Below are 15,244 nucleotides of genomic sequence, written 5' to 3'. Positions count from 1 at the left end.
CTCTTTAAGGCAACAGGAAGTTCAGCACTCGCCTGAGAAACCGAGGCAGCCTTGGAGCCAGCGATGCCACCCCTAGCTTAGGCTGCAAGTACCCCTGAACCTAAACCCGGCCACGGGGCTGCGCAGGGGGATTGGGGAGGGGTGTGGGATGCACCTGCCATCTGCAGGGTTGGGGTGTCAGCTGTTCCTCTGGGGCCCTTAAGTGGGGTATCCCGGGACCTGGGCAAAGCGGCAGGAGGGGCTTGTGGACATGGGGACTGGGAGTGCCGGGGTCAGCTTGGAGCACTGGTCACTGTGCACTTGGTGAGGTGTGGCCCAGTGCTGGGCAGCCCTTGGCAGCCACTCTCGGGCTGCAGACCCCTTGGTGCCACTGCTGAATACAGGGGGTGTGGCCCCATGGACTGGCTGGAACGGCCAGGGCCTTGCTCTAAGGACCCGTGGCCTCCTTTTCTTGGGCACACCTGTTTTCAGCCAAGCCTGGGAGAGAATCAGCGGATTTCTGTCTCAGCTGGCCCATGACCAAGGCCAGCCCCCAGGCTGTGGGCCCACAACGAGGCCAGAGACAGGCCATGTTCCGCACCTGCTTCGGGAAACATGCCCGGTGTGACGGCCCCGTAGGCCGCCATGCCCTCCAGCCTCAGTTTTCCTGGTGGAAGGATCCCTTGGATGGGACCAGAAAGGGGCACCGTGTGTCTGGGAGCTGCCCACTGGCTGGGACTCCTGGGGGAGCAGGAGGGGCAGGGAGTTTCAGGCTCACTGTGCGCGTACACCCTGCCTGGCCCAGGTCCTCTTGCAAGGCCTTCTGGTAGAGTTTATCTGACTAACCTGCTGTCCCCAGGAAAGGCTGTCCCAAGCCAAGCCTGGAAGTCCCCATTGGCCATGGTAGCCATTTTGAGGGGTTAATGGTCTTCCCTCAGGAGGTGACACTGCCACTTGGGGCTGGGTGCATTCTGCCTGGTGCCCTGCTGACCCCAACTGCCTTTCCCCTCTGGAGGGCAGCGAACATCTGAGCTCAGGGACGAGCCCTGCTTGGGGTCAGACAGACATGCTGTCTTCATCCAGGCTGCACCCAGGCCAGATAGACCAGCAAAATCTCTGCCCGCGACTCCTCACTGTCTACCCTGGCTCAGGCATCTGCCAGGCCACTCGCAGGAGCCACCGAGAGGCCCTTTCCTCCCTGCCGGGGGACCCCCAAAATAACCTGTGGATGCCAAGCAGCAGGACACTACGGTGGATGCCAGGCCGCAGTCGGAGGCTGGACGGGGAGCCCTGTCCCGTGAGCTTGCTCAGTCTGCCCCAACCACCCCCTTGGGCCTACTGACATAATTTACGATCCGTTTGAGAATCCATCAGGGATCCTTGTGAGTCCCCGACCTGCAGTTCTAGATTCATCATTTGAAAAAGCGTCTGGCCCTGGATGCATTTCCTGTTTTCCAGGATTCCTCGCCTTCTGACTGCTCTCCCGGCATCTCTAGCTCACAGAGTTCACAAACTTCAGTCCCCTACAGCTCCTTGCACTTTTGTTCTATTTTTTTAATGTTTTATTTACTTATTTATGTATTTATTTTTATGAAACAGGGTGTCAGTCTGTCACCCGGGCTGGTGGTGCAGTCTTGGCTCACTGCAGCCTCCACCTGCCGGGTTCAAGCAATTGTCCTGCCTCACCTTCCCAAGAAGCTGGAATTACAGGCATGCGCCACCACGCCCAGCTAATTTTGTATTTTTATTAGTAGAGACAGGGTTTCACCCTGTTGGCCAGGCTGGTCTTGAACCTTATTTTTATCTTTTTTAATTTTAATTTTTTTTGAGCAAGTTTTGCTCTTGTCACCCAGGCTGGAGTGCAATGGCACGATCTTGGCTCACTGCAACCTCCACCTCCCAGGTTCAAGCGATTCTCCTGCCTTAGCCTCCCTAGTAGCTGGGATTACAGGCGCCTGCCACAACACCCAGCTAATTTTTGTATTTTTAGTAGAGACAGCGTTTCACCACGTTGGCCAGGATGGTCTCGAATTCCTAACCCCAGGTGATCACCCACCTTGGCCTCCCAAAGTGCTGGGATTACAGGCATGAGCCACCACACCTGGCCTATTTTTATTTTTTTAATATAGACACGATCTCACTCTGTCACCCGAGCTGGAGTGCAGTGGCCTGATAAAGGCTCACTGCAGCCTCAGCCTCCTGTGCTCAAGCAGTCGTCCTACCTCATCCTCCCAGGTAGCTGGGACTATAGGCACGTGCCATCATGCCCGGCTAATCTTTTGATTTTTTTTTAGAGATGTGGTCTCACTGTGTTGCGCAGGCTGGTCTGAAACGCCTGGCCTCAAGAGATCCTCCTACCTTGGCCTCCCAAAGTGCTGGGATTACAGGTGAGAGCTGCCCTGCCCAGCCTTTTTTGTTCTTTGTAAAGCTCTTCAGTTCCCGCTCCTTACCCGCTGGGCCCTGCTCTTTCTGCTTTGGAGCAGTTCCTCCTTCAGCAGGGAGCCAGTGTTCTGTGGGTTGGGGGGTCTCTGCCAGCAGCCAGTTTCAGCCCTGTCTTGCAGGTGGCCTTGGGAGGGACAGGTTGCAGCCCAGGCCCGCCCCTCTCCTTCCTGGAGTGTCTCACAGACTCAGGGGACACTGGCCCTCCAGGCCCTGCTTCCCCCAAGGTTTCCATCCATCGCCTCTGATTCTTGGTAATTGGGAGCCGATGGATGCAACTCATCTTGGTTTACACTGAGTGAGACAGGCGCTGTGGGCACAGCCAAGTCTGCGGGACTCAGTCAGGTGTGAGCCTGGATGGCCCCGGACAAGGAAGCCCGTCCTCTTGCTGGGAAATTTCCGTTAAGATTGGGCCACTTCCCCTGCTTCCTAACGGTTGAGTCTGTTTGCTCTGGGCCTTTTAAGCCCAGCGTGATCCCTCTGAGTCCCTGCGGTGCATTTGCGCCATCTCCACGCTTCCTGTCGAGCCCCAGCCCAGGCTTGGTGCGGGCAGTGCTGCACCGCACTCTCCTGGTTGCCTCCTGAGCACTTCCACCCGCTTCCCCACCAGGCGTGGCTGTGTTTTCACCCCCAGTGTCCATCTGGCACCCTTCTCGATTGCCAGGTAGTTACGGTCTGTGTGGGCAACACCTGAGGGACCCAACCAAACCAAGGTCCAGGATACACTTCCGGGCAGGGGTACCGCCTCTGGTTAGCTGCTCACTCCCCAGCCCAAATCTTCCGCTGATGACTTCTGGGGTCAGAGGCCACCTAAGGGTCTAGAAAACAGTCTCCTCCAGTTGGCCGATTTAGACAAATAGCCTGCCTGCCTACGTTGGGGTTACGGCCCAATAAACCCACAGCCAAGCTGAAAATCCTAAGTGTGCGTCTTGCGCTTCTGACACAGCCAGGGCATCGCTGGATGCACAGAGGCAGGGCTGGACACATTCTGGTGCTTGAGGGGTTCCAGGGACCACGAGTTGTTTTTCCGGTGCCCCTCACCCTTCGCCCTGGAGGGTGGGGGAGGCCGGACAGCAATGACCAAGCTGGAGCTGCAGGTTCTTCATCCCTGTGGCCCAGCCCTAAAGCAGCCTTGGGGACTTAAATTTCATTTTGCCCAGCAGGTGCACCTGGGCCAGGAACACACCAGCGCCTCCTTGTTCTTCGCAGGGAAGTGGAATCCAAGCAGGGGCCCAGATGCAGGCAGGCATCTCCTGGGAACAAGAGCCCCAGAATCCACCCCACTTCCAGGGTGGTTGCCTGGGGCGTCTGGTCAGAGCCAGACCAGAACTGAGCAGGAGCTTCCAGGCATCTGTGTGTGGGAAGGGAGAGGCAAGTCCTTCCTAACCGCCTTTTTTCCCAGTTTTCATTCAATCTGGCCCCACGCAGGTTCTTTTTTTCTTTTCTTTTTCTTTTTTTTTTTTTTGAGATGGAGTCTCGCTCTGTCGCCCAGGCTGGAGTGCAGTGGCGCGATCTCAGCTCACTGCAACCTCTGCCTCCCGGATTCAAGCGATTCTACTGCCTCAGCTTCCTGAGTAACTGGGATTACAGGCGTGAGCCACCGCGCCCGGCTCCCGAAGCCGGTTTTCTGTTCTCTTGCAGCTGGGCCGGGGCTGAGCCCTCGTGGGGGCAGGGGTTGCAGACCTGTGGACGCAGGGCCCACGCCGCACACACGTGGCCCCCGCCAGGTGACTCACGAGCCAGCGGCTGCGCGGCGGGGTGGCCACCGGGTGCAGGTTCAGGGCCAGGGGCCGGGCCTCCTGGGGATTGGCAGGGCGCCCGCCGCGGTCCCGTGTGCCTGGGGCCGGTCCCCGGGCGGTGGCCTTCGGCCCAGCGCTCCGACCTGGGGAAGGGAGGACGCTAGGGGCCCGGGGGAGTGGAGGCGGCCACGCAGCAGCCCCGAAGCACCCGCGCGTCCGCAGGCCGGGCCCACCGCGCTCGGCGCCCCTCGCGGCCGCTTTAAGGCGCCGGGCCCGCCTCAATCGCAGGGGGCGTGGCCTAGCGGTCCCGCCCCCGGGGCGCGCGCGCGCATTGGCTGTGCGGGGTGCGGGCGCGCGGGCGGCGCTTTGAACCGGGCGCGGGGCGCGGGGCGCGGGGCGTTGCGGGCCGGTACACGCCGGGGTAGGGCCGGGGTCGGGTTGTGGTCGGGCCGGGATTGGGCTCTCCTGGGCCATGGCAGCCGAGGCGCGCGTGTCGCGCTGGTACTTCGGGGGGCTGGCCTCCTGCGGGGCCGCCTGCTGCACGCACCCGCTGGACCTGCTCAAGGTGAGGCCGGGGCCCGGGACGCGGGGCGGATGGGACCCTGGCGCCGCCGAGACGCCTGCAAAGGCAGCAGCCCGGCCCCACTCACCCGGGGATCGCCGCGCCCGGGGCTCCCTCCTGGAGAGCGCGAGGAGGCCCCCGACACCCGGATGGCCGATCCCGGGTGGCCCTCCAGTGGTGGCCGCCGAGCTCGAGGCCTGCAGGGCGCAGCCGCGCTCCCCAGCTTCCCAGCCGGCTTCCCAGTTCTCGGCAGGTGGCGATCCAGCCCCAGCTCTACACTTTAATACCTGGTGACCTTGGGCGAGTCACTTGGCCTCTCTGAGCCACCCACCCCCATACATTCAAGAACGCTCCTTCCGCCTAGTTAGAAGTTGTGGGGGGAGTTCTGTGAAGTGCACAGGTGTTGGCATCTAGAGACGTGCTGGCTGTAGCACACCCAGGGTGTGGGCCAAGCCGCCCCCCACCCAGGGGTGTTTAGCACGCCGCCGGACGTGTCCCTGGGCAAGTGGGGTGACCCGATGCCCCGGCTTTGGGCTGCTTCCTTCGGAGAGCTGCGTGGGCACTGGAAGCGATGTTAGGACCAGCACACCCCCAGGAGAGATGCCAGGAGACCCTGCACGCGTGTGGTCCTGGCCCTATGAAAGTGGGCATTTCTCAGCACGAGAAGCAGCCACCGTTTTTTTACTTTTTTTTTTTTTAAATGCTTATGGGGCAAAATAAGACAGAGCTCTCCTTGTTTCCCAGGGACAGCCAAGGGGCGTTGTTTTCTGACCGTGTCTTGCCACAGAGAACAAAGAAGAAAGGGCCTGAGGCTTTGCACAGTCTGCCCAGCAGGCCCTGCCCTGTGAACCTGGCTGTGGTCACTGGGCAGCCGCCTGTCTGGGGGACCTTTATTTTAGCAGCCTGCCCAGGGGACTTGTATTCCAGCAGCCTTTGAGGGGACTGGCTTTACTAACGAGCAACAATGCTGGCCGCTGCGTGAAGGCCAGGTGAGCAGATGTGGGCGTCTTGGGGCACCTGAGACTTCACTGATCCTGGGAGAGGCCTTCAGAGCTCCCAGGCCACAGGCAGCCACAGCCAGTGAGATGCAGCCACAGCAACAGGAAGGCGCTGGCATGGGCAGAAGGAGACCCTCCTTGGCATCGGGCTCTTCCTTTCCTCCTGGGCGCCGCACAGGTCCCCCTCCCCCAGGGCCTCTCCCACGTTCATCTGGGTGTTGAAGGCGGGACCTGCGTGCTGCTGTCCCTTGTCTGGGGCCCTCTGAGCCCCACTGCCCCTTGGCCCTCCCCCACCAGGCGCTCTCTAGCTGCAGAACACCGCCTGGGGGAGGCGGGACTGCCCTCTGGCCTGGAAGGGCGGGAGGAGCCAGCTGCTGGCAGCCTATGGCGCTGTGGTCAGGGTGTGCTCCTGAGGACTGCTCACCAGGCCTCTCTGCCTGGCCGTTGGAAAGATCTTTTAAAGCTTCTTGATCACTTTGTCCCATGTCCCTACAGTCCCTACCGTCGCATCTGGCCGGGACGGGGGCTGCTGCCTGTGTGGCCCAGTCCCTCTGTTCTGCTGGGCTCGCACAATGGGAGGCCCCTCTCTGTCCCCACCCATCCTTGCCGACCCCTGGGCATGCGTGACAGGGGCCGCGCACGTGCAGGTCACACTGAGCAGCGGATGGAGTTCTTTGGGGTCAGTGCTGGGGGTGGGACCCAGGAGCTGGGATCCTGGGCCAGGTGCTGGCCTTCCTGTCTGGCCCTGGCCAATCCCCCTTCTGCCTGGAGCTCTCAGCTGGCCAGGCGAGGAGGCAGAGATCCAGTGAGTGGTGGAGGCCAACGGAATGGGAGGTTTCGGGCTGACAGCCCCGGGTGCCTGCCCACAGCTCCTAGGTGCTTTGCGGAGGAGGCCGCTATGCCCTGCCACCAGCCACACCGTCCCCTTGTCTGCTGCTGAGCTCCTGCTGCCTTTCAAGGCCTTCTATGGCTACCTCCTCAGTCTCCCATGGTCCTGCGGGCTCCCTCGCCGTTTCTGAGCGCCCACAAACGTTTGTCCCTCTTGAGACGTGGTGTGGTGGATAAAAAGTAGGGCTCTGGGGTCTCCCCGCTGGGCCCAAATCCTGATGGCACCAGCGGGTGCGTTACCTCTCATGCCTCAGTTTCCTCATCTGCAGAAGGAGAATGGCGAGCCCCTGCGGCCAGTGCAGCCAATACTCAGGTGGTACGCGGGGCACTCGCGGGGCTCGCGGACACTCTCAGCTCCGTGTCCACTGGTGTGGTTGCTGTTGGAAAGCAGTGGTGTGAGCTGGTTCCAGGCACGGGTGTGGGGTCCCCGGGCAGGGCCGTGGGAGGCCTTATCACTGCCTCCTGCCTCAGTTTCCCCCTCTCTGGATGAACCTGGCACCGATCCCTCGGGGTCGCTGTGGGGTCTGAGAGCACTCACTCCCGCAGGTGCATCTGCAGACGCAGCAGGAGGTGAAGCTGCGCATGACGGGCATGGCGCTGCGGGTGGTGCGTACCGACGGCATCCTGGCACTCTACAGCGGCCTGAGTGCCTCGCTGTGCAGACAGGTGCGTGGTGTGTGCCAGCCTTGGGCTCCCCATGGCCCCTCAGGGCTCCCAGACTGGGGCTGAGTCCTGCAGAGGCATCCAAGCTACTTCCGTCCCCTTTTCAAGACTTTGTGCAAGGAAGGACCCACCAGGCCGAGAGCTGGTGACCCCAGGGTGGGCCTCCCATGGGCACCCACCCAGTTTGCAGGGCTGGGCCTGAGACCGCCACTTACCGGTGGGGAAGCTGAGGCCCAGGGAATGAGAAAGCAGGGTGCAGCTCTAGATTTGTGAACTGGCTCAGCCGCATGCTGGCACAGTGGCCTTGGGAAGGCCCCTCAGGGTCCCTGTGGCCCCTCGGGCTGAGGGGGATCCCTGGCTGGGCCGGGTGGCGAGGCTGAGGGGTGTGGGGCATGCCCGTCCCTCCAAGCCAGGCCCTTCTCCCCCAGATGACCTACTCCCTGACTCGGTTCGCCATCTACGAGACTGTGCGGGACCGTGTGGCCAAGGGCAGCCAGGGGCCTCTCCCCTTCCACCAGAAGGTGTTGCTGGGCTCCGTCAGCGGTGAGCTGCCGGGCGGGAGGGGGAGGGGCGCGGGGTGGTCAGGTCGGCCGAGGACGCCGTGTGTCAGCACGGCTCATCTCTGGGGTTTGTGTCACCGCAGGTTTAGCTGGAGGCTTCGTGGGGACGCCCGCAGACTTGGTCAACGTCAGGTTGGTGTTCCCCCACCCCACCTGCAAGGCCAGGGGCTTTCTTGTCCCCAGACAGGCCAGGACCTGCCAGGGCTGCTTGCAGGGTGGGGTCAACCTGGAACAAGCCATTGAGACCCTGGTGTCCTGGGCATAGGGGGGTGGGTGTCCCTGAGCCCCGGCGTGCCCTGTCCTGTGGGCCCCGCTGACCAGCATGAGCTCCCCTGTGCTGCCAGGGCTGCCCATGCCCCTCGGCCCGCCCGCCCCTCCCGCCGCCTGCTTCTGTTTCAGGATGCAGAACGATGTGAAGCTGCCCCAGGGTCAGCGGCGCAAGTGAGTCATGGGCGGCCTTCTCGGGGTGGTTGGGGTGCAGGAGGCTCGGGCGGGAGCGGACCCCTGGCTGCTCTGCCGTGACCTACCTGGGGCTCCAGCAGGCCGTGGTGCCTGCACGGTCCATGGAGGGTCCTGACGGCTGTTCTGGACTCGGGGGTGTCACTCTGCCCCCCCAGGACCTTTGGGTTCTTCCTGTGGGGAGAGCCTTGTTGGATTGGGGGCTGGGCCTGTTTGCACCCCAGGGTGGTGAGTGCAGAGGCGAACGCCCCAGGTATGGAGAGAGCGCATGCAACAGAAACGCCCGAAGGAGGCGCTGCCTCCCTGCCCAGTTCAGGGCAGCTGTGCCCTCCTGCCACAGCCTGGGGTCTTTCCAGGGCCCGGGGTCCGCTCCAACTGCAATGTGAGCCACTTCCCCCGCCTCTTCCAAGGACCCCTGGGGAGTTCTGGCTTCTAGCTGTGCACACAGACTGTGTTCCCCCAGGACCCCGGGGGCTGGTGGGCAGGAGGCCTGCATGCTAGGAGCGGTGCCCAGCCAGGGACTCTGTTGGAAAAGACGGAACCTCCTCCCTGAGGGCCGGGCGGGGTGGGCGAGGTGGCTGTGGGATGTCAGGACCAGCCTCGTGTTCCCAGGGAGAGATCTTCAGGCCCATGAGGCCTCTGCTTCCTCAGAACCCCCGGCCTGCATCGGGGCCTGGGAGGACCCTCTGTGGGAGCCGGTGGTCAGGGGGAGTCTCATGTGGTCATTCTGTGTCCCCGGCAGCTACGCCCATGCGCTGGATGGCCTGTACCGCGTAGCTCGTGAAGGTGAGGGGCAGGTGCTGTGCACAGGCAGGGTTCTGGGGGGCAGGCAGGGTGGGCAGCGCTGTAGAAGACTGGGCGCCGAGGGATTTGGGCCAGGTGCCTGGCCTCACCCCTTGCCTCACCCCTTGCCTCACCCCTGGCCTCACCCCTTGCCTCACCCCTTCCTTGTGCAGAGGGTCTCAGGAGACTGTTCTCGGGTGCGACCATGGCATCCAGCCGAGGGGCCTTAGTCACTGTGGGCCAGGTAGGCCTCCTGCGTGGGGTGGGTGTGGGCAGTGCCTGCGACCATGATCTCCATCTTCAGAGGGGCCATAGAACAAGGCACTGGGTGCCGAAACCCTCCTGGGGAGCCACCAACTGTGACCTTGTGGGGCAGGGTGGGGGGCATGGGTGGGTCAGGGCTGCAGCCTGTGAAGGACCTCGGGCAGGTGCCTCCCCTGTCTGGGCCTCACGGACAGACAGACGGAGCAGATGCTTGGCCATTGCCAGGTGGTGTCGCCTGGGGCCCTGTGTGCTTTCCCCAAGTTGGGGTCCCCCCTGCAGCCCTGACCGCCCTTGTGCCCCTGCAGCTGTCCTGCTACGACCAGGCCAAGCAGCTGGTCCTTAGCACCGGGTACCTCTCTGACAACATCTTCACTCACTTTCTCGCCAGCTTTATTGCAGTAAGTGGCCGGCATGGCTAGGGTGGGCGTCCCTGGGCCGGCCTTGGGCGCTGAGGGCACCCAGGATGGGGCGAGGGCTGGGGGAGGCAGGGGCCTTGGGCATCTGGCAGTGCCCCCTGGGGCTCATAAGTAGGTGCCAGGGCTTTGGGAGCTCATGGGTCAGCCTAGTGCCCCCGCCAGCATGTTCCTGGCCCGCCCTAGGAGTCAGGTGGAGGGGCTGGCATGTGGGTGGGATTCGGCGATGGTGCCTGGGGTACCTGACAGGCCGCTGGTGACGAGCCCTCTCCTCAGGGTGGATGTGCCACGTTCCTGTGTCAGCCCCTGGATGTGCTGAAGACTCGCCTGATGAACTCCAAGGGGGAGTATCAGGTGAGTGGGGCCCTGCCTGTGCAGTTGGGCTGCACAGCCCAGCGAGTCCCCTCACCTCTCTGGGGGGTGGACACTCGCACTGGGGACCCAGGGAAGAGTGTCCCTCCCTTCTAGTTGCCTGTCTCTGCACAGCACTTGCCTTGGGAGAGGGTTGTGCCTTTGAATGCCTTTGCCTTGTTTTTGTTTTTAGAGAAGACTTCTTGGCCCGACGCAGTGGCTCATGCCTGTAACCCCAGCACTTTGGGAGCCTGAGGCAGGCAGACTGCTTGAGTCTAGGAGTTCAAGACCAGCCTGGGCAACATACTGAAACCCTGTCTCTACCAAAATTACAAAAATTAGGGGCCAGGTGCGGTGGCTCATGCCTATCATCCCAGCACTTTGGGAGGCCGAGGCAAGCAGATCACCTGAGGTCAGGAGTTCAAGACCAGCCTGGCCAACATGGTGAAACCCCTTCTCTACTAAAAATACGAAAAATTAGCTGGGTGTGGTGGCGTGTGCCTGTAATCCCAGCTACTCGGGAGGCTGAGGCAGGAGAATCGCTTGAACCTGGGAGGCGGAGGTTGCAGTGAGCCGAGATCACACCACTGCACCCCAGCCTGGGCAACAAGAGTGAAACTGTCTCAAAAAAACAAAACAAAACAAAATTAGTCAGGCTTGGTGGTGCATGCCTGTAGTTCCGGCTACACAGGAGGCTGAGGTGGGGTAATCCCTTGAGCCCAGGAGGTCCAGGCCACAGTGAGCCGAGATTGCACCACTGCATTCCAGCCTGGGTGACAGAGTGAGACTGTCTTAAAACATTTCTTTTCGGCCAGGCACGGTGGCTCACGCCTGTAATCCCAACACTTTGGGAGGCCAAGGCGGGCAGATCACAAGTCAGGAGTTGGAGACCAGCCTGACCAACATGGTGAAACCCCGTCTCTACTAAAAATGCAAAGAAATTAGCTGGGCCTGGTGGCGCACGCCTGTAATCCCAGCTACTCAGGAGGCTGAGGCAGGAGAATTGCTTGAATTCGGGAGGCGGAGGTTGCAGTGAGCCGAGATTGCACCACTGCACTCCAGCCTGGGTGACAGAGCGAGACTCTGTCTTAAAACAAAAACAAAAACAAAAAACACATTTCTTTTCTTTTTTTTTTTTTTCCCCTCACTGCAACCTCCACCTCCTGGGATCAAGCGATTCTCCTGCCTCAGCCTCCCAAGTAGCTGGGATTACAGGCGCCCGCCACCATGCCCGGCTAATTTTTCATATTTTTAGTAGAGACAGGGTTTCACCATGTTGGCCAGGCTGGTCTTGAACTCCTGACCTCAGGTGATCCGCTTGCCTCGGCCTCCCAAAGTGCTGGGATTACAGGCACGTGCCACCACTCCTGGCTAATTTTTGTATTTTTAGTAGAGACAAGGTTTCGCCATGTTCGCCAGGCTGGTCTTGAACTCCTGGCCTGAAGTGATCTGCCACCTCAGCCTCCCAAAGTGCTGGGATTACAGGCGTGAGTCACTGTGCCCGGCCAAAACATTTCTTTCACAGATTAACAGAGGTGGTGCCGTTCATGGCAGTCTGTGCCTCATAGGTGCTCTGGGTCTCCTGTCTTGGGCCCCCGCCAACTCCATGGGGCTTCCACGTTTGCAGAGCCCGTGGCTCTGTCCCTTTTCTTCTCCCTGACCCTGCCGTGCTGCATCCGTGATTCTCATGGTTCTGTTCACAGCCCCCTCTGCCCACTGGACCCTGGGCTGCACCCTCGGGCCCTGGTTGTACCGCATGAGCAGGCAGGGTGGCCGTTGACCTGGCTGGTGCCTGCAGACCTATGGTCACCTGTTACCAGCCAGCAGCCGCCGCTCACACCCACACCCACACCCCACACTGAGAATGCCCAGGCCACCGTGCCTGGCTGGTGCCTGGGAGGGGATTTTCATTGCCTTTTGGGGGAGAAGCAGCCTTTTTGATTGTTTCACTGCGTTTTCTGCAGGGCGTTTTCCACTGCGCCGTGGAGACAGCGAAGCTCGGGCCTCTGGCCTTTTACAAGGTGCAGTGGTGGCGGCAGTGGCGGCTTGGGCAATGGGGAGCGGGTCCCTTCGGGCTCTGTGTCTCTCATTTTCCCTGTCTCCCTCCAGGGCCTCGTCCCAGCTGGCATCCGCCTCATCCCCCACACCGTGCTCACTTTTGTGTTTCTGGAACAGCTACGCAAAAACTTTGGCATCAAAGTGCCATCCTGACCAGCCGTGGGAATGGCTGGGCTGCCAGGCCAGCCACGCTAGGTTCTTCCAAAGAGTCCCAAGCCCAGCACCTGCTCCTGGGGCCGCGACCTCCCCGGCCGCGGCCACCCGTCCTCTGCAGCAGGCCCCTGCTGTCCCCCCACCTGCTGGCTGAGCTCCTCCTGGCCTCGTCCCCTCTCAGCTGTAGCTGCACCACTCCCTGCTCTGTCTCCCAGGCTCTCCCGGCTGGGCACTGCGTGGCCTTGCCCCTCTCCCGCTGGCAGCTCCTCGGGGGAACAGGGGCTGCCAGAGGCTGATTTCTCCCCTCTCCTGGGCCAGGGGAGGGGTATTATCCCTGCCTCCTGCCCCCGATGCCCAAAGCAGCATCTTCCAGCACTTTCCATCGAGGACTTGGGTGGCAGAGTGTGGGTGCAGCCTGGCTGTTGCTCACCCAAGTGCTAGCTCTGCACTTTGTGTCCGCTGAGAGCGACCAGACCTTCCGTGTCCTCGAGCAGCTGCAGCTCCCCTTGAGACCCCGCAGCTGGGTGGGATGAACAAACAATGCAGACCACAAGCGAGTGCCTGGGAGGGAGTGGCCCAGAGTGGTTCTGGAGCCATTGTGGGTGAGAGTTGAGGGCCACCGAGGTCCCGCTCACTGCTGCCTGCCCTGCAGTGGCTTTAACAGTTAGTTTTGCCAAAGCCTCTCCGCTCACCAGCAGGCGGTCTCTGTCTTCAGGGATTGTGCCTGCGTCCCTCGGGCCCCTGGGCCCTCCCGCTTGGCTCCCTGGGGGAATGGCCCAGGCGGGCCGCAGTTCCTCCTAAGGGCCTTCTCCCCGACAAGGAGTCCGACAGGGCGGATGCTGCGTCCTCTGCCTCCCTGGTCGCTGGGCTTCACCCCACCTGGGAAGGGCAGTGTGCTCTGTGGGGGCTGCAATCAATAAATGCCGGGAGCTGCCACGTCTGTTCCTGCCTGCACTGCCTGCCCGCTGGCTGCCTTGCTGTCCAGACCAGTAGGACCCCCTGCACCCCCTAAGGAGGACCGGGCCAAGGCCTTTTGGGGAGGAGCCAGGGTCCTCGCTGTGCATTTGGATGAAGGAATTGGGGAAGTAGGAGGAACCAAAACCGGTGTGGGGGGAAGGGAACAAGACGGTGAGGCTGGGGTTGAGGGTCTCAGACATTGTAGACTCCATGGGGTCCCAGCTACTCCTTGTAGACATTGTAGACTCCACCAACAGCAAGCACTAATTTTTTTTTTTGGACAGGATCTGGCTCTGTCATTCAGGCTGGAGTGCAGTGGCACGATCTTGGCTTACTAACCTGGGCCTCCTGGGCTCAAACCAGTCTTCTACCTCAGCCTTCCAAGTAGCTGGTGCTATGGGCGTGCACCATCATACCTGGCTAATTTTTGTATGTTTTTGTAGAGTTGGGGTCTCGCAATGTTACCCAGGCTGGTCCCAAACTTCTGAGCTCAGGGGATCTGCCCATCTTGGCCTCCCAAAGATGCCCTTTTTTTTTTTTTTTAAGACAGGGTCTTACTGTGTCACTCAGGCTGGAGTGCAGTGGCGCAAATGGCCTGTAGTCCCAGCTACTTGGAAGGTTGCGGTGGGATCGCTTAAGCCTGCAAGTTCGAGGCTGCAGTGAGCTATGATCGCACCACTGCACTCCAGCCTGGGTGACAGAGTGAGACCCCATTTCAAAAAAAGAATGTAATGGTGGGCCGGGTGTGATCTCTCATACTTGTAATCCCAGCACTGTGGGAGGCTGAGGCAAGATCTCTTCAGCCCAGGAATTCGAGACTAGCCTGGATGATATGGTGAGATCTCCATCTGTACAGAAAATTTAAAAATTACCTGAGCGTCATGGCACGCACCTGTAGTCCCAGCTACTTGGGAGGCTGAGGTGGGAGGATTACTTGAGCCCAGGAGATTTAGGCCACGGTGAGCCATGATTGTGCCACTGCACTCCAGCCTGGACAACAGAGCAAGACCCTGTCTCAGAAAAAAAAAAAATCTTTGATATCCTTGAATATCCATTCAGTGCTCAAATTTCTCTGACTGCCATGTGCATTTTGTGAAGAGCTGGTTTTGTTTGAACTGGGGACCAGTGGGAGCTCTGAGGTTTGTACATGGTACCCAGTGCCCAGGTTGGAAATTCACACCCAGGGAGTGGCTGGGTAGGTTCAGGGGGAAGGCTGCTGCTTCCTGAGAAACCAGGTGGTTCAGAAAGGCAGCTCTAGCCAGCAAATCCCAAAATCTGCAGATGCAGGGACCACATTCTCAGAGCTGCTTTGATGGGAGCCCTGGAGGAAGCAGCCGTCATGCCAGGGCACCGGGGCCACCCCAGAGGCTGGCATCACCCCCAGCCCCTCCCTGCAGTCAGCCCCACTGGGACAGTGCCAGTCAGGGGATGAAAGTGCCCAGTCTGGTTTGGCAGGGCCAGGCCTGGCAGTGGGCCACCACAGGGCAGGGTGCAGAGGGTGGGGTGGGAGAGGAGGCCAGTGGGCAGGGCTCCTTACCCACCCTCCACAGAAGCCACAGCTCCCCAGGGCCAGGGCACAGGCCCAGGGTGGGGGTAGGTCAGAGGGGATGTCAGTCCTGGGGTTTCATGGCCCTTACCCCACAGGCCCTGCAGGCCACCTGGTCCGAAGGCCAGAAGCCAGTCAGCTTCACGCTTGGGGACCAGGGAGAGATCTGGACCCTGCTGAGTCAGCATTTCAGCAGTCACCTGCTGAGTCAGCAGTCATTTCTGTGCTTTTTTTTTTTTTTTTTTTTTTCTCTCCTTTTGGATGGATTTTTGCTCTGTCACGCAGGCTGGAGTGCAGTGGTGAGGTCTCGGCTCACTGCAACCTCCACCTACCAGGTTCAAGCGATTTTCGTGCCTCAGCCTCATGAGTAGCTGGGACTACAGGTGCACATCACCAAGCCTGGCTCCTTTTTGTGTTTTTAGTAGAGACGAG

The 15,244-nt window shown here is 60.8% G+C and overlaps 1 protein-coding gene across 4 annotated transcripts; it reads left to right on the top strand.

Annotated features, from left to right (window-relative positions):
- The first annotated feature begins 149 nt into the window (after positions 1-149).
- Positions 150-13,245, top strand: SLC25A10 (solute carrier family 25 member 10). 4 transcript variants are annotated; one of them, XM_063705755.1, is made up of 11 exons: positions 150-2,366; positions 7,152-7,271; positions 7,697-7,811; positions 7,912-7,960; positions 8,228-8,269; positions 9,030-9,073; positions 9,244-9,314; positions 9,640-9,732; positions 10,024-10,101; positions 12,063-12,119; positions 12,208-13,245. In XM_063705755.1, the coding sequence occupies exons 2-11, from the start codon at positions 7,188-7,190 to the stop codon at positions 12,307-12,309; spliced, it is 735 nt and encodes a 244-aa protein (XP_063561825.1). In that variant the 5' UTR covers positions 150-2,366; positions 7,152-7,187; the 3' UTR covers positions 12,310-13,245. The 4 variants fall into 4 exon arrangements, with proteins under 4 accessions (XP_063561825.1, XP_018882950.1, XP_018882951.1 ...); XM_019027405.4 differs by lacking the exon at positions 150-2,366 and adding an exon at positions 2,381-4,722; XM_019027406.3 differs by lacking the exon at positions 150-2,366 and adding an exon at positions 5,465-5,708.
- The last annotated feature ends 1,999 nt before the right edge of the window (positions 13,246-15,244 follow it).

This window comes from Gorilla gorilla, chromosome 4 (assembly GCF_029281585.2).
Source record: "Gorilla gorilla gorilla isolate KB3781 chromosome 4, NHGRI_mGorGor1-v2.1_pri, whole genome shotgun sequence".
Taxonomy (NCBI): Eukaryota; Metazoa; Chordata; class Mammalia; order Primates; family Hominidae; genus Gorilla; species Gorilla gorilla.
This window is presented reverse-complemented; position numbering and strand designations above follow the sequence as displayed.

What these genes read in the sequence shown, in the direction of transcription:
- SLC25A10 (XM_063705754.1), top strand. Translation starts at nt 6,337, where the DNA reads ATGCGTGACAGGGGCCGCGCACGTGCAGGTCACACTGAGCAGCGGATG. An exon ending in GGCGAGGAGGCAGAGATCCA is followed by an intron (nt 6,523 to 7,151) that starts GTGAGTGGTGGA and finishes TCACTCCCGCAG; the next exon opens with GTGCATCTGCAGACGCAGCA. An exon ending in GTACCGCGTAGCTCGTGAAG is followed by an intron (nt 9,074 to 9,243) that starts GTGAGGGGCAGG and finishes TTCCTTGTGCAG; the next exon opens with AGGGTCTCAGGAGACTGTTC.